The sequence below is a fragment of the Mytilus trossulus genome, chromosome 3, assembly GCF_036588685.1.
Source record: "Mytilus trossulus isolate FHL-02 chromosome 3, PNRI_Mtr1.1.1.hap1, whole genome shotgun sequence".
Taxonomy (NCBI): Eukaryota; Metazoa; Mollusca; class Bivalvia; order Mytilida; family Mytilidae; genus Mytilus; species Mytilus trossulus.
In genome coordinates, this window is record NC_086375.1 from 50537045 (window position 1) to 50556178 (window position 19134).

Below are 19134 nucleotides of genomic sequence, written 5' to 3' on the forward strand. Positions count from 1 at the left end.
CTTACAAAGGAAAAAACGACGATACACATAAATTTTAAATCTATCATACAAAATTTGACAGACCTATAAAAATCAAATTGCACAAGTTGCTTAATCTATTTATATTTTTGTTTATGTTTACATTGTTTATATGGTCATAGAAGGTCAACTCGAAAGTTAATAAGATGGCGTCTAGGCTAAATTTCACACGAAACGAAGCTAAATCTTATTGAGACCATGGCCTGTAAATTGTTTATATTATACTTTTGATAGTTTGGAAAAATGTTTTACATTGTTATAAATAAATATGAGATTTGAGTCAAATTGATGAAAATGAATTTGACAGCTAGTGCCCCTTTAACGCATATTATCGATTTTCAGAATTGGTTATATAGAAGAATGTTTCCGTGTTATTTTACGATATGTCAATTGAAAAATAGATGTACATATTCTCAGATTGAAAATCCCAAAAGAGCCCTTACGAGTATTGCTAAGTGTCTTGTTGCAATGTTTATTTGTGTATTTTTCTGTCCTGAATGTTTTTGCATTTATTTGTACTGTAGTCCTGTCATGTAATGTTGTCTATTTTGTGTTATATTTAACATTGCCAAAAAAGCGCAAAAGTTTGGTAACCTCAAAACCAGGTTAAACCCACCATTTTTTAATAAAATGTTCTGTACTAATTCAGGAAAATGGCACTTGTTATCTTATAAAATTAAGAATGGAAATGGGGAATGTGACAAAGAGACAACAACCCGACCAAAGAAAAAACAACAACAGAAAGTCACCAACAGGTCTTCAATGTAGCGAGAAATTCCCGCACCCGGAGGCGTCCTTCAGCTGGCCCCTAAACAAATATATACTAGTTCAGTGATAATGAACGCCATACTACTTTCCAAATTGTACACAAGAAACCAAAATTAAAATAATACAAGAATAACAAAGGCCAGAGGCTGACTTGGGACAGGCGCGAAAATGCGGCGGGGTTAAACATGTTTGTGAGATCTCAACCTTCCCCCTTTACCTCTAGCCAATGGGGAAAAGTAAACGCATAGCAATACGCACATTAAAATTCAGTATGAGTCTGATGTCAAAAGATGTAACCAAAGAAAATAAACAAAATGACAATAATGCCTAAATAACAACAGACTACTAGCAGTTAACTGACATGCCAGCTCCAGACTTCAATAAAACTGACTGAAAGATTATGATTTCGTTTATTGTTCGTTTCCGTGTGTATTGCATTGTCGTTTTGATTTTTTGTTGCACTTCAGTGTTTCTGTTGTATCATTGTTTTCCTCTAATAGTTGATGTGTTGACCTCAGTTTTACTTTGTAAACCAGATTGGTTTTCTCTCAATTGATTTATGACTTTCTCACCGCGGTATACCACTGTTGCCTGCCTTCATTTGCTATTTTTGTTTTAAGGTAAATGTGTATAAATAAACTTGAATAATTTAAGTTCATTTCAAAACTACAGATAAGCCCATCTTTAAAATCGAAAGGACAATGTCATCCCACTTCTGAACTTGTTTTAAATTTCAGAAAATTCAGCCAAAGCATATTAGCAGTATACTTCTGTTGTCTTTATTTACTTATTAGACGAAAAGTAGAAAAACGAACGAAAATTGTGACAAAACTTTGGATATAACTTTCTCACAAACCATGTCGGAAAGCATTACTTCACTACTAGTATTTAAAAGAGATCAATATCAATTTACATGTACTACGTTTGTGGATCTGGTTCGAAACTTTCTTTATCGCTGCTAGAAAAATACAAATTAATTATTTACAATCTGTTGATAAAACAAATCCCTAATGAGTAATGAATCAGATTAACATTTATAATATAAACCTTGGACATAATATCACAATAAGACTTACGAGAAAAAATCTAACTGTTCACAAAACCTACAATCAACTTTGATCTTTAAAATGTTTTGGTGAAAAGTGTCCTTGTTCATGTTCAACTTAACAATTAGACTTTCTTATGAACAGTTCTATATTTACAATAGCATTGTTGCGTAAAAAATAAAATTGAGAATGGAAATGGTTGCGTAAAACTATACAAGTCGAGTAACTGCTGGATTGTCAAAATGCGAACGATTTCGTAATAGGTAAGTTGATGATTTTAAGTTTTTTTTTAAATAACATATGATTAATTTTTAATTGTTAATGTTTGTGTTTTTTTGGTCTTTTGTGGATAGTTGTCTCATTGGCAATCAAACCACATCTTCTTTTTTTATAAGACTTGAAATACATTTCAAATCCTTTTTATTCTTATTTTGAAAAGTTAAATAAAACTTAAATGCTAAATATAGTAATTAATCATATGTAATTAAAAAAAAAAGTATTGTGTGTTCTAATAATAAGATTTTTTTTGAAAAAAAGTAAAATCACAAATATACTGAACTCAGAGGAAAATGAATTTGGAAAATCCATAATCACATGGCAAAATCAAATAACAAAACGTTTCAAAAACGAATTGACAAGATCTGTCATATTCAAATGTAGAAAATGGTGGATTAAATCTGGTTCTATAGCGCTAACCCTCTCACCGTAATGACAGTCTCATCAAATTCCGTTATATTTACATTGATGCGTTAAATAAACAGACACAACAAATAAAATAGTCAAAATATGGGTACATCAGTCATCATCGTATAACAACTTTAAAAGGAACAATTTAACAGAACACAAAAACATCTTTTATCTACGAACACAATCATTGATTTGAGTGTCTGACGTCATAAAAAATTATACGTCACATAAATTTGTCGTTCAATATGCATACAAACAATTTTAAAATTTACATAGGCAAATTATGTTAGCATACAGGGTTAAAAAATCAAAAGTATGTAAGAATACATTTCAGAAATAGACCGAGATTTAAACCAGTCCAAAACTTATATATAGAATTTATAAGAATCCCCAAATAGTTAATTCCACTACGCGATTGAATGATTTTGACGTTTGTGGTTCAACGTATAATGTAATTCATAATAGAAATATAGCATAATGACATTTAATAAAACAATATCATACTGACAGGATCTTTTAAAGTACAGAGTCACGTTATGAAAACAAAAGAAATACAAAAAGTCGCATATACAAAACAAACCACCAAAAAATGAAAGCCAATACAAACACATTGAAAATGTATGTTTAAATCTTATAATTGTTTTTCAATATGTTTTAACGTAAACATTGTATTTTATGCTGTGGTATAACTTCTTCTTCTTTTATTTAAATATAAAAATGGGAACCTCCTCATTATAGGTGACATTTGATCTCTTCGCCTACATCAATTATCGCAACATTGTATCATTACTTAATCAACAATTGGCGCAACATAGGCTGCATTGCTGCGGTACATTAGCCAGCTAGTCTTTCAACAACATTTATATATCTAGTTCCTACCCTCACGGAATTCGCCGAAAAACAGGGGTGGGATTATTCAAAGACAGACCATATTACACCAATATCAACATCTCGTCGTTCAGTTTAAACAATACATGGTGGATTATTTCTTTATTACAATAATAACAAACAAATGGACAAACGGATATAAAAATGAAAAAAAACCGTACATCTTGACGTCAACGTTTACAAGCAAGTGTCTACACCATATGTCAACTTCTTCAATTTTATTGTATTTATTATCCACATATGCCTGAGTTCATAAGTATCTTTCTTTATTCAACTATGAAATTATTTTTAAAAGTGAAAATTACTGATGTAAACAAATCGTTTTAGCTCAGTTATAAAGTCTATTTAATTATTTCTTAAAAGTGTTTTTGTGAATGGTAGTTGTGATACATTTGATGAATATCGACACTAAACTATAGTTATAGCCGTGTTCGTGATGGTACTGCATGTATTAGGAGAAAACATTTATTTTACTGTCATATACCTAAATCATCACTCTAATTATTGAACAGGCAATGCTTTTTATCTATTTCAGTTTCATCTAGGTCTTTCGTTCTAATCTGACACAATAATGGTACGAGCAATTTTCATAGTTTTCATTTTGTTGGTTCAAGTTGTTGAAAGGAATTGTCAGACAGGATACCATATACGCCAACAGTTAATAGAAAGTCTGATGGCAAACTATTCAAAGCATATAACACCTAGATTTAATCGAGATGTATTAGTACAAGTGAAAATAGATCCTTTGATGGAGCAAATTATTGATTTTGACGAAAGTAAAGGTGTTTTTTCATGGTATGAGTCCTTTGAATTGATCTGGACAGATGACCTGATGACATGGAACGTTTCTGAAAATGGCGGAATCACCAAGATTCATGTGCCGTTTACTGAAGTATGGGTTCCAAAGTTGATCATTGCTAACAGTGCTAGCAAGAGGACGTTTTACCAATTTGATAATGACTTTGACTATCTAACATCAAAAGTATCCTTCGATAGTGACGGAACAGGGTACTTGTTAGCTGGTGGAATTATCGATACGTCGTGCGATGCCGATATCGTTTATTACCCAGCGGATTATCATATATGTCAAATGGAACTGCATCCAGAGACTAAGGACATCGAACTTCTAAAACCTAGGCCAAATATGTATGAAATAGCAATGAAGTATTATGAAGGCGATCCCGAATGGGATTTGACTAATATAACGTCCGATTTATTCATAGAGGGAGGATACCCTACTCTGGTTTTTGATTTTCATATCCAGAGAAAGCCTTTGCATCTCATTAAAAGTCTAATATTGCCTCTTATTCTTGTGAGTGTTTTGAATATATTTACATTTATTTTGCCTGTTGAGTCTGGAGAGAGAACGTCATTTGCAGTGACTTTATTTCTTACTTTCGCCGTTGTTATGACAGTCGTTTCAGATACATTTCCAGCTACCAACAAAGTGAGTGCTTTTACGATATTTCTTATTTTACGATTGGTAACGAGTGGACTGACAACAATAGTTGCCATATTATCAATATCAGTATATTTCAGAAATGATGAAGAAACTTGGAAAAATAACACTGATCAGACAAAGCGACGAAATAAAGTTAAAGAGGAGGCAAACATAAACAACAGTATTGCTTTACCACAACTACGTTCATATAGAAAATCTGGGAAAGAAATTTCACTTATTATAGACAAAGTGGCTTTGGTTGTTTTTATATTTGAAATGGGAGTGGAGTTCATAGTATTTGCTACATTTTTCGCATTAAGATAAAATAGTACACATTTGACTAAATATTCATATCAGACTTCAAATATCTTTTGTTAACAGTACAAAATAAATTAACGCACATACATCCGTTTCAAATGCAGTTAATGTCATTTTTTAATGTTACATTCGATTTTATCTATAATCTGCAATAAGCGCAAATAGCGTGAACACAAAATAAAAAAGGAATTCATTTTTATCATCGTTTTCAATCTACATAAACACCTATTTGATACATCTAAACCACAAAGTGACTGACTGAATCGTAACAGGTAGAACATCACCATTTATATATGTTAAAAGAAAGTAGATGTTGAATAAATTTGTTAAAACGTTTGTATATAATTATCAATGTAATAAATAATTGAGTTTACCAAAATCGCCTGGCTTGTATATTGGTCTATCTGTCTGTATAAACATTGAAGCATTTCTTGAGTCAATTCGGATCTTGTTGGTGTTTTTGTAAAACACTATCCATCCAGTACTAATAGTATCTAAATGATAGTCATATCCCGACGGGGCATCACCTGGAACCTATTGCAAACAAAAGAAGAAGAAAAACCAGAAACTGTCTAATCTATTATGAAACTTACATTATAATACAGGTTATTTGATATAAGATCAATGAGGATCTTTTGATTGTTATTAAAAGTCTTAAAAATGTGTAATGATATTTGAAAAAAAACTCATCAAAGATACCATTGTTGTAATTGTGTATACCAACCGCTTGTTTCGTTTTGAAAAATGATAATCGAATCTTAAAAGTTAAGAGGACAAATAGTTGCAGAGCAAATCATCATATGGCACAATTGAGAAATAAACAACATACAAAAAAACCCACTTATGTTAACAAACTAATATCATAGGGGTAATCAGTTTTTCAAATCTGGTAATTTCGGGTAATAATTTTTATTTTACCTTTAGTTTGATAATCTGTAGTTTTCCTGCAATGGAAATACATTTTGTGTAATTTGTATCTTAACCGCCATTGAAATATAGAAAAATCTTAAAATGCATGATACCAAAAGGATAAATGAAATCACGAAAGTAATGAATAGAAATACAGTATGCAGATAAAACTAAGTACCAACACGGATTACTAGTAGAAATACAAAAAAAAACTAATTCAATGACTAAATAAATTGTGTTAATGATTTGTACACCGTTTCTAAAGTCACACTATTTTATTGGGATTATTTTTATGGTTATAATTCCATGCATAGTTTGCTCTTAACATGTTTTTCGTTTAAAGAAGTTCTATATGTAATGCATAACAAATCATATTATGCACGCTAATTTGACATACAAACATAATGAATATACTAAATAATAAGATATCACACATCTTGTTTTCTTATATAGAAGTTCCATAATATATTCTTTTACTAAACATTAATTGTATTCAAATATACACAAACAAAATTTTCCCGCCTAAATTTCACATGAAACTTACATGAAATTCATGTGAAATATTTCACGTGGGATTCATCTACAACGAGCTTATACACGAAACTCACGTGAAAATTTTAATGTGAAGTTCACGTGAATAGAGATTCACATGATTCTCACATGAAAAATTTCACATGAATTTCTCGTGAACCTTCCAAATTCTTTTTTTTTTAATTTTCATGATCTTACTTTTAAAAATTTGAAAATTTAGATGTTGTTTGAATAACTTTATTCAAAAAATGTATGTGAATTTCACATGAACAAAATTCATGTGATTTTCATGTGAAATTCATTTGAGTGTCACATGAGATTCATGTGAAACTAATATAAACTGATTTCACGTGACTTCACGTATAAGCTAGTTTGGGGTGAAATTCATATGAATTTCTCGTGAGATTTACATGATTTAATATTCACGTGATTTTGATGTGAATGAAGTTTGCATGTTTAGTACATTTAAGCATGACCTTAAACTTGATTCACTGTTTTTTAGAGAACTTTTTAACATGCAGATTTCTTAAAACGTCAATTAAAAAATTGTCTTAAATTTCGAAAAAAATCGACTTTGAAACTGAGCAAGTTAAATCAGCCTTGTTTCCAGATGACTATACAAATCCGATCCCAGTTTTCATAAACTTTGTTATATTATAAGTTAGCAGTCTAAACTGATTCAGAACTTAAACATATTTTCATTTTCAAAGAATCTAACGTTATAACTCTAGGCATCATGTGTCAACTTGAACTTATAAAAAAAGGGTATCAGGAAAGGAAATATTTTTTCAAAATTTAAATATGGAGTTTCTTTCGCTATTGAGTGTAGATTGATTTAGTTCGACTTTGACTCATACCTGATACCCCTGCATATGTCTTTGAAATTCCAGATATCGTTTTTCCATTGTTATTTCTTAATACAGCGGCTATATTGACATTACCGGACCCTTTCTTCCATACCGTGATACAAATATCAATGTCTGTTCCTGGTCTGCTTACCTTGGGGACAGTCATTATGTAAGTACAGCTAAATTTATAACAAATATTGTCATTAGTTATAACACATGTTATACAACATTAATTGGCCTTGTATGAGACAAACATGAATTTGAATACAAAACTCAAAACGACAGAGCAGTTACGATAAGAGAATTTTATGCCGATTTAATTTAGAAAATAGTATACCTTTACTATATTAAGACTTTGGTCACAACTGTAAATGTGATGTCACTATGATGACTTTAACAAGTTAACATTGAGCGGATATTTTTAAATAGTTTTTTGATAAATCAGATAAGACACAAACCTTCACTTAAAATATGGTTTCTGAATGTATAACGGTAAATGTGTATACATGTATATATACGAGTCTAAATTGAAAACTACGTTCAAACCTATGATTGCGTTGGATAAAAACCGCAATTTTTATACGTGTGCATGTCAAACAAATTTCGTTGTAGAAGGATCTAAAAACAGCACAAACAACATTTTCCAAAAGACCAAAAACGTGAAAAAGTATATTTAAACAAAACGCATTTGACTAACAGGTCAAACAAATGATGTTCTTTAACCCTGCTGACTGTCATTGACGATTGCAAAATAAAATTGATCACAAGATGTAACAAAATGGATCTGAATATAAATTTAATACGTCACAGAAAAAAAATTTGTTAACTAATGGCTACGATGTTGTGCCACAAACATTCGGTGTCAAAATATACTCTTTCAGACGTTTAGACGTTAATTGTATTAAAATATCAACGTTGTTTGTCAACATGAATGTCAACGCACTTTGTATGTGTAAATTAATTAATCATATATTAAGAACTAACAATTATAACAAACAAACTAGAATATCGAATGCATGGTCAACATAATATGACTGTAAGCAACAATTACATTCACAAACATGTAAAAGTACAAACTTACTTGTCTGTATGACTGTAAACAGGCGCACTTACTAACATTAAAAATATATACATACATTAATTACTACCAAAGATGCATACGCACTTCTTTGACTAACTTTCAATATGTTCATTTACAAATATCAAGAGAGGCTATTTTTTAACTGCTTGTCAATAGGTACCCTAACTAATTTTGATATTCATTTACAGCTTTTAAGTTTTAGTCGATATGTTGTGTACATTGTATTTTATTAACTTGTTTTTGTGCTTAGGGTGAATTTGATGAGTCGAGCCGTTCAATACATTGAACGATACTGTTTTACTTCTGCCTGACTGTAAACAGGTACATTTAAGACATTTAATCTTAAACTTGAAGTCGAAAATAAACTGACAACGCCATGGTTTAAAACCCCCCCCCCAAAAAAAAACCAGTTCACAAAACACTACCGTAGAAAATAAAGTATGATAAGCACAAGCTTCACTGAACGTACTGAACTGACTTTCTATCTAGGTACATTTACAGAAATTAAAAGATAATAATTTACAACAGACTCCTTTACAAACTTTAAAATATACTATCCTTATTCCTAGAAGGACTCCTTGTTTGAATGTACCTTCAAATTGGTTTTTGTGTTTATTTTCTTTCGTTTTTAGCTGACTGTAAACAGATATATTTATAGGTATTACTAATGTCAAATGATGATATACGGAATTTAAATAGCGTTGATTCTTTAAATGTACCAAACACAAACACATATGACAATTGTTCACATAAAATAGATACTAAAATTTTCCAAATGAACGTCCATTAAAATTAAGTCTCTGATGGATATTTCCCGCGCAAATGTCATGGAATAGACCAAAACGAATTTTAGGTGTGTGTTGTCATTAAAACATTGTGGTCAATGAACACAGTTAGATTAAATATATAAATATGTTAACTATATTATATTGTTTTTTTCAGAAAAGTGACTTTGCCAGATTTTTTTGTGTGGCAAACAACGGTAAATAGCCTATATCATCTTGACATGACATATGAAAACCCCTTAAGCATAATGTTGTGTGTATGAAATAGTCCATGGAATTGTCCAAACCGATACAGGTGAAATACGTAGAATGATATTGTGGACACAGCAATAGAATCAGATATAAGATCTTTATGAGCCCGTAGTAAATTAAAAAAAACTGTAACACGCATTATTTAATAAAATTTGCTCGATTAACCTTGAAGTGAAGACTAATAAAAATTTGCGTGTATAGAGTGAACCCCCTAAATAAAATAATACTGTGTTCTAGACCACTTCCCCTTTCTGTGAACTACAGAAATGATTTTTACTATATAGTATGTTAATCACACCAAAACAGACAGATAAACAAAATATGACAATAGTAGGATACGTTTCTGTAAAAATATGATAAGATTATGTTTTTATATAAATGAATAATACCAAATAGATACACCAAAATGGAATCGTCCATAGCAGGCGAAAGACAGACCTCGCGAATACACAGTTTCCGCTGTTAATGCCAGTTATCATGACTGACAAAAGGGGATGAAATGCATATAGATGTCAATAAACAGTCATTTATACACACCAAAAGTGTTCAAAAAAACTTATGTCATGTTTCTGCATACCAAATTATCATGAAATTGAGCTGTTTCCTTCAACATATACAAATATGTAGAAATAATGTACATACGTTTTCACATTAAGATAAGATACGACCAAACATGTAAACAACCCCTGAACTACAATGTTATATGGAATCGTCCATAATGTAAACCCCTAATATACAACGTTGTATAGAATCGTCCATAGCAGGCGAAAGACAGACTTCGCGAATACACGGTTTCCGCTGTTATGCCAGTTATCATGACTGACATAAGGGGATGAAATGCATATAGATGTCAATAAACAGCTAATAAAGTCTATCCAATAGTAACTTTTTTGTTCGTTGAAATGTGTGGGATTGTGCAGCACATGTCATCATGACATGTGTCCCTTCGCGGCCTTCAGTTTAGATTATAGACTAGAGAAGAGACTAAATGCGTACAAACCTAATGTCAAATGATGATATACGGAATTTAAATAGCGTTGATTCTTTAAATGTACCAAACACAAACACATATGACAATTGTTCACATAAAATAGATACTAAAATTTTCCAAATGAACGTCCATTAAAATTAAGTCTCTGATAGATATTTCCCGCGCAAATGTCATGGAATAGACCAAAACGAATTTTAGGTGTGTGTTGTCATTAAAACATTGTGGTCAATGAACACAGTTAGATTAAATATATAAATATGTTAACTATATTATATTGTTTTTTTCAGAAAAGTGACTTTGCCAGATTTTTTTTTGTGGCAAACAACGGTAAATAGCCTATATCATCTTGACATGACATATGAAAACCCCTTAAGCATAATGTTGTGTGTATGGAATAGTCCATGGAATTGTCCAAACCGATACAGGTGAAATACGTAGAATGATATTGTGGACACAGCAATAGAATCAGATATAAGATCTTTATGAGCCCGTAGTAAATTAAAAAAAACTGTAACACGCATTATTTAATAAAATTTGCTCGATTAACCTTGAAGTGAAGACTAATAAAAATTTGCGTGTATAGAGTGAACCCCCTAAATAAAATAATACTGTGTTCTAGACCACTTCCCCTTTCTGTGAACTACAGAAATGATTTTTTACTATATAGTATGTTAACAAGTACAAACTTACTTCGCTACTGTGTAACTAACGTTTAAAATATATACTAATCATAACTGACTAACTAGTGAATTTTTTACAGATAAAACATATAAAGAGCCAACTTACTTCTCTGGCTGACTGTCAACAGGTACAAACATCAGGAGTAGGATCGCATATATCATTTTCTCTCTTCTGATAATGTTGTAGCAGAAAAATTATCTGAAGCCTGAATAAAAACGTGAGATAAGTATGTTTTAATGTTTTGAACTGTATGAAATTTTTGGCAAATGTTTTACTAAATACATTTGGAAGAGATAATAATCATATGTTTTAGAAAACCAAATCATTGTATTTCAAAATCGAATTGATTTCGTAGATCTGTTTACAAGAACACACTTTTGTTAGTTTCAAATGACAATGATTATATGATAGCTACCTCAACCATAGTTTTGAGGTTTTATATCAAACCTGCTTAAAAAGCTTTCTCCATTTAAAAAAAACAACAATGTTGATACGATAATGCCGATTCCAATAATAAAGACTAATAATAATATGATATGACTGCTATTTTGGTCAGGGAAAATAGTTACAGCGAGTAATCTTACATCGATACTTTGCAAGCCGTTTACAATGATAAAAGTTTACAGTTTTTTGTAATAATATCTGTTAAACAACCTATCCAGGTAAGGGGGTCGTTAAACGGCCACACACAACCACCGGTATCTCTTCTTATTGTTATCTCACCAATGTTAACACCCTCTTCTTATTGTTATCTCACCAATAATAACACCGCCTTATATTTGGGTTAAAGTCTTGTTTCGGCATTACTAAGACCGTTTACTTTTCTGTTTAGAATTGTGTCACGTTTATATCTTGGGGCAATGTATAGCTTACTGTATGTATTTGTGGGTTTTGTTAAATAACGATGACTGATGATAACCTATGCATACACTTGTCTATATCATTGTCCATTTGCCAATAAAACCACGTTTACTCATTGTTTTAAAATGATGTTTGGTTAAATACAAACCTCACTGAATATACTACACATGCAACAACACTGAATTCCTACTATTCAAAGTACTTTGATTTTAGAATTCGGATCTCTATGTTCAAATACTAAAAGTGAAACTACATTCTGAAAGAACTTACCTTCATGTATAAACAATTATCACTACGTTTTCCTTTTTAAAAACTGGATGAAACGGCAGATGTTAAAATACAACCTAAATATGTAATAGGATTAAAGCATTATTGTATTTATGCAATATTAGTTTCATTTTTTTGCCATTGATTGAATTTCCCCATGAACTTTTCTCGTAAGTTTCAGAGAATATGGTACGAACTTTTCTCGTAACTTTCAGAGAATATGGTACACCAACAAAATAGATTTCGTATTTTCATATATTATAAGTATATTCATTTCTATTTCGCCGATATGAAAACTATTCCATATGTATGTCTCTTCTGCAGAAAACGATGTCCAATATATATTTGCTGTAATTTGGTTTCAGCTAGCCATAAAAATTGATAGCCTGATAATTGGTTGATGAATTATTGGTTGCTCAATATTCAAAACAGATATTTTTAATTCAATTCAATTACAAGGTTGGCTTTTAATGCATATTATTTTGGGGGCCCTTTATAGCTTGCTGTTTGATATCAGCCAAGGCTCCGTGTTGAAGGCTGTATCTTAACCTATAATGGTTTACTTTTATAAATTGTTATTTGGATGGAGAATTGTCCCATTGGCACTCTTCCATCTCAGTACCAGAATCTATGACAAACGAGACGATTTTAATTTCGAAATTATAAATTTCCCCCAACTTAGTAGCAATATACCAACTTCACCTGCATATGGGATATATATTTCCCAACTTATTCGATATTCAAGAGCTTGCAGCTCCTACTCAGACTTTGTAAAACGTCATCAGTGTCTGAGTAGAAAGTTGATGAACCAGGGGTATGTCAAAGAACGTCTCGTCCTTTTTCGACAAAAGTTCATCGGAAGGTACCAAGACCTTGTTGATAAATATTCCGTACCAACTTCTCAAATAATACACGATGGTCTTGATGTATAGATTCTGCGTACTGATGTTGTGTATCATCTTAACAACATGTTTAATTGTTCTTTTATTTGTTTTTGTTCTATTATTAAGATTACTTTTACTGTTGAATGGTTTTATGTGATATCCGTTTGACGTGGCTCGGTACTTATACATCTCGTCAATGTGTTTGTATTGGCTTTCATTTTTTGGTGATTTGTTTTGTATATGTGACTCTTTGTATTTCTTTTGTGCTTATAACGTGACTCTGATGCCACTGCTGGTGGACGTTTCGTCCCCGAGGGTATCACCAGCCCAGTAGTCAGCACTTCGGTGTTGACATGAATATCAATTATATGGTCATTTTTATAAATTTTCTGTTTACAAAACTTTGAACTTTTCGAAAAACTAAGGATTTTCTTACCCCAGGAGTAGATTACCTTAGCCGTATTTGGCACAACTTTTTGGAATTTTTGGTCCTCAATGCTCTTCAACTTTGTATATGTTTTGGCTTTTTCACTATTTTGATCTGAGCGTCACTGATGAGTCTTATGTAGACGAAACGCGCGTCTGGCGTATGAAATTATAATCCTGGTACTTTTGATAACTATTTACACCACTAGGTCGATGCCACTGCTGGTGGACGTTTCGTCCCCGAGGGTATCACCAGCCCAGTAGTCAGCACTTCGGTGTTGACATGAATATCAATTATATGGTCATTTTTATAAATTTTCTGTTTACAAAACTTTGAACTTTTCGAAAAACTAAGGATTTTCTTACCCCAGGAGTAGATTACCTTAGCCGTATTTGGCACAACTTTTTGGAATTTTTGGTCCTCAATGCTCTTCAACTTTGTATATGTTTTGGCTTTTTCACTATTTTGATCTGAGCGTCACTGATGAGTCTTATGTAGACGAAACGCGCGTCTGGCGTATGAAATTATAATCCTGGTACTTTTGATAACTATTTACACCACTGTGTAGATGCCACTGCTGGTGGACGTTTCGTCCCCGAGGGTATCACCAGCCCAGTAGTCAGCACTTCGGTGTTGACATGAATATCAATTATATGGTAATTTTTATAAATTTTCTGTTTACAAAACTTTGAACTTTTCGAAAAACTAAGGATTTTCTTACCCCAGGAGTAGATTACATTAGCCGTATTTGGCACAACATTTTGGAATTTTTGGTCCTCAATGCTCTTCAACTTTGTATATGTTTTGGCTTTTTCACTATTTTGATCTGAGCGTCACTGATGAGTCTTATGTAGACGAAACGCGCGTCTGGCGTATGAAATTATAATCCTGGTACTTTTGATAACTATTTACACCACTGGGTCGATGCCACTGCTGGTGGACGTTTCGACCCCGAGGGTATCACCAGCCCAGTAGTCAGCACTTCGGTGTTGACATGAATATCAATTATATGGTCATTTTTATAAATTTTCTGTTTACAAAACTTTGAACTTTTCGAAAAACTAAGGATTTTCTTACCCCAGGAGTAGATTACCTTAGCCGTATTTGGCACAACTTTTTGGAATTTTTGGTCCTCAATGCTCTTCAACTTTGTATATGTTTTGGCTTTTTCACTATTTTGATCTAAGCGTCACTGATGAGTCTTATGTAGACGAAACGCGCGTATGGCGTATGAAATTATAATCCTGGTACTTTTGATAACTATTTACACCACTGGGTCGATGCCACTGCTGGTGGAAGTTTCGTCCCCGAGTGTATCACCAGCCCAGTAGTCAGCACTTCGATGTTGACATGAATATCAATTATATGGTCATTTTTATAAATTTTCTGTTTACAAAACTTTGAACTTTTCGAAAAACTAAGGACTTTCTTACCCCAGGAGTAGATTACCTTAGCCGTATTTGGCACAACTTTTTGGAATTTTTGGTCCTCAATGCTCTTCAACTTTGTATATGTTTTGGCTTTTTCACTATTTTGATCTGAGCGTCACTGATGAGTCTTATGTAGACGAAACGCGCGTCTGGCGTATGAAATTATAATCCTGGTACTTTTGATAACTATCTGTACTTTAAAAGATCCCGTCAGTATGATATTTGTCTATAATATGTCATTATGATATATTTCTATTATGAATTACTCTATACGTTGAACCACAAACGTCAAAATCAATCAATGGCGTAGTGGAATTTACAATTTTTGGATTCTCATAAATTCTATGTATAACTTTTGGACTAGTTTGAATCTCGGTTTATTTCTGTAATTTATTCTTACATACTTTTGATTTTTTAACCCTGTATGCGTACACTGCCTATGAAAATTTAAAAATTGTTTGTATGCACATTGACCGACAAATTTATGTGATGTATATAATTTTTCTGACGTCAGACACTCAAATCAATCCATGTGTTCTTAGACAGTAGATGTTTTTGTGTCCTGTTAAATTATTCCTTTTAAAAGTTTTGGATTCTCATAAATTCTATGTATAACTTTTAGACTAGTTTGAATCTCGGTCTATTTCTGTAATTTATTCTTACATACTTTTGATTTTTTAACCCTGTATGCGTACATTGCCTATGTAAATTTAAAAATTGTTTGTATGCACATTGAACGACAAATTTATGTGACGTATATAATTTTCTGACGTCAGACACTCAAATCAATCCATGTGTTCGTAGATAGGTTTTTGTGTCCTGTTAAATTGTTCCTTTTAAAAGTTTTGGATTCTCATAAATTCTATGTATAACTTTTGGACCAGTTTGAATCTCGGTCTTTTTCTGTAATTTATTCTTACATACTTTTGATTTTTTAACCCTGTATGCGTTCATTGCCTATGTAAATTTTAAAATTGTTTATAACCCTGGTACTTTTGATAACTATTGTATGCACATTGAACGACACATTTATGTGACGTATATAATTTTTCTGACGTCAGACACTCAAATCAATCCATGTGTTCGTAGATAGTATATGTTTTTGTGTCCTGTTAAATTGTTATACGATGATGACTGATGTACCCATATTTTGACTATTTTATTAATTGTGACTGTTTATTTAACGCATCATGTTAATATAGCGGAATTTGATGAGACTGTTATTAAAGTGAGAGGGTTAGCGCTATAGAACCAGGTTTAATCCACCATTTTCTACATTTGAAAATGCCTGTACCAATCAGGAATATTACAGTTCTTGTCCATTCGTTTTTTATGCGTTTTGTTTTTTGATTTTGCCATGTGATTATGGACTTTCCAAATTGATTTTCCTCTGAGTTCAGTATTTTTGTGATTTTACGTTTTCCTATATCTATTATATGAAAAAATGATTTATTGATAAATTCATTGTTGTTTACATGCATTATTTCCCTTAAAAATCTTTTATTTTATCATAGTAAATGTGTGATACTAATTAGTCCATTGTAAACTCTGAATTCTTATGCGTAAATTCAATCTCTGTTTCCGACATACTAAACCTGAATGTTATATTAATATAGAAACAACTAGCTGTGTGTTTACTGGATCGGCCTTTGCCTCTTCGTTACTAGTTAGCCTTCGTAAAAATTAAAAATAACTAATAAACTTAAGATGCATAACCGGTGTGTATGCTTTATCCTTCAATTGGGTGTCCTAATATACAGAAACAGCCCTACATTTATCGCTATGCTGTATCTGCATACTATATAGATATCGCTTAAAAGCTCCGCCCACTGTTGGACTGAGTATTGTTCGAAACCTGTGTGACCTCAAAATGTGTATTCCAGTTGTATTCCAATGACGAGGACAATTGTTGATTTCAAAACTTGAACGTGTATGATTGTGTTACAAAATCAACCATGTCAATTTCAGCATGCATGGTTAGTGAATGTCAAGTCTGAAGCGTAGGACAACTCGTACACTTCTGCTTCATATTTGACAATGTTTAGTTATTTGTTTTTACTGTTGAAATTAGTTGTTATGTGAAAATAGATAATTATTCACTCTCAGCGATGTATTATTGTTGATCATTTGAGATTATTTTTTTAGCGAACCCGTCTTCAGCGTAATGTGTGATTTTGATATTACTACGCGGGCCTCATGGGATTACAAATCGAAAATAAATTATGCTAAATATGTTTAGTTTGTCTTTCAAACTACACAAACAATATACAGAATTAATTGCAGGATAAAGACAATAACTGTTAAGTGTCTTTAAATATCAGCTGTACTCGGCTCGAAACAGTTGTAGTATCTCGTCAAAAGCTAGCATACACCTTGTTTCCTACCCTCTTACAAATACAGCTGATATTTAAAGACACTTAACAGTTATTGTCTATTTATCCTGTAGCTAGATCGATGCAAAGGGTTGTTTGTTTAAAGAATTATTTGATATATGATTACTATGTAAGGGTTGGTCAGAAACGGTTGAAATACATTTACAAGCAAATCACTGCTCCTCTTTTAGATCTGAAAAGGTCATATGTCAAAGAGACAGCAATTAACACAAATTACTTTTAAGATATTTACATATCAACACAAAGTCTTCGATATCACGTATAAATATATAATATATAAGAAGCTCCAAAACACTAAAGTCGGGGAAAGTATTAAAATCGTAGAACACAGTATAAAAGGAATTTAGGTATTCATGTAAGTTCTATCATTCTATTATGTTGTATGTAACATTAGTGTAAGCTGAAATAATATGATTTTGATGATATATTATAGCTTTTTGAGGTTAAACAAATCCTCGTACTTTCCCAATGCAAATAAGTCTTTAATTTTACGACCACATAACATTCTCATGTTTCCCAGATTAAATATTTATAGTCCTATATAGTATATCAATGCTCAATTATTCATTATATTACACGTTATTTTTCTATTTGATCATACGCATGGACTGAATTATTAATAATGTATTTGTCCTGCAAACAAATAAGGAAATGTAAAAGAAATATGCTATATGAAATTAATGAAGCAGAAAAAGCATGAACATGCAGTAACACTTTTATCCATAATTGTATTTGCACTTATAAATTATCATATGTGATGCGATATGTGCTCGCTGATGAATATAAATCAAATATATTTTATTCTATTTTAGGAAACACATTTCTGATTTAAAACCAACTATTGTATCCTGAAAAACAAACATATGACATATAAATACTAAACGTTACTTAAAGAAATAAAAAGATTTCGCAAGATTGTTAATGAGACAACTCTTTGTTGGGATTTTAGTACTTGGCCACGTCCATTCTATGTTTTTGTTATACTTACATGCAGATAAAGTTGTATTTGTATTCATCTAATGAGTTGAGCCTTTTTTCAACTGATTTTCATAGTTCGTTCTTATGTTTTACTGTTACACAACTGTCCAAGTTAAGGATTCCGCCAACATGTTTAAGCCCACCAGAATTTGTATGTATGTGCCTCAGTCAGGAGTCTATAATTCAGTGGTTTTCGTTTGTTGATGTGTTACATATTTGTTTTTGATCATTTTGTTGTACATGATTTAGGACGTTAATTTTCGCATTTAAATTGTTTTAGCTTTGACATTTCAAGGCTTTTTATAGCTGACTATGCTGTATGGACTTTGCTCATTGTTGAATGACGTACGTTGACGTATGCTTGTTAATTTCTGTGTCATAATGTCGATTGTTGACATTTTTCTCATTGGAAATCACACCACATTTTCTTGTTCATACTTGAAAACTGTTGATTTTGTTTTCTTTTATTTCTGTTGTTGTCTGCCAGTTTTCAACTAGAAATTATGAGGGTGTTCTTTGTGTCTGTTGTTAGTTGTTGTGCTTTTGTATCAAAATAATTCAACTGATAAAGCAAGTTCGGTGATACGACTTTATTTTTATTGATGCAGATATATCATTATTCTTGATTGTGAGCATTCTATTATATCTGA

The 19134-nt window shown here is 31.7% G+C and overlaps 1 protein-coding gene across 1 annotated transcript in view; it reads right to left on the reverse strand.

Annotated features, from left to right (window-relative positions):
* The window catches only part of LOC134711756 (CD109 antigen-like), a 53578-nt gene extending 42173 nt beyond the window's left edge, over positions 1-11405 (reverse strand). Inside the window, exons 1-4 of the mRNA XM_063572612.1 lie at positions 11350-11405; positions 7464-7633; positions 6085-6110; positions 5541-5700 (exon numbers count right to left, since the gene is read on the reverse strand). Coding sequence (XP_063428682.1) covers positions 5541-5700; positions 6085-6110; positions 7464-7633; positions 11350-11405 — 412 coding nt within the window. The remainder of the gene's footprint in view (positions 1-5540; positions 5701-6084; positions 6111-7463; positions 7634-11349) is intronic.
* Positions 11406-19134: the final 7729 nt, after the last annotated feature.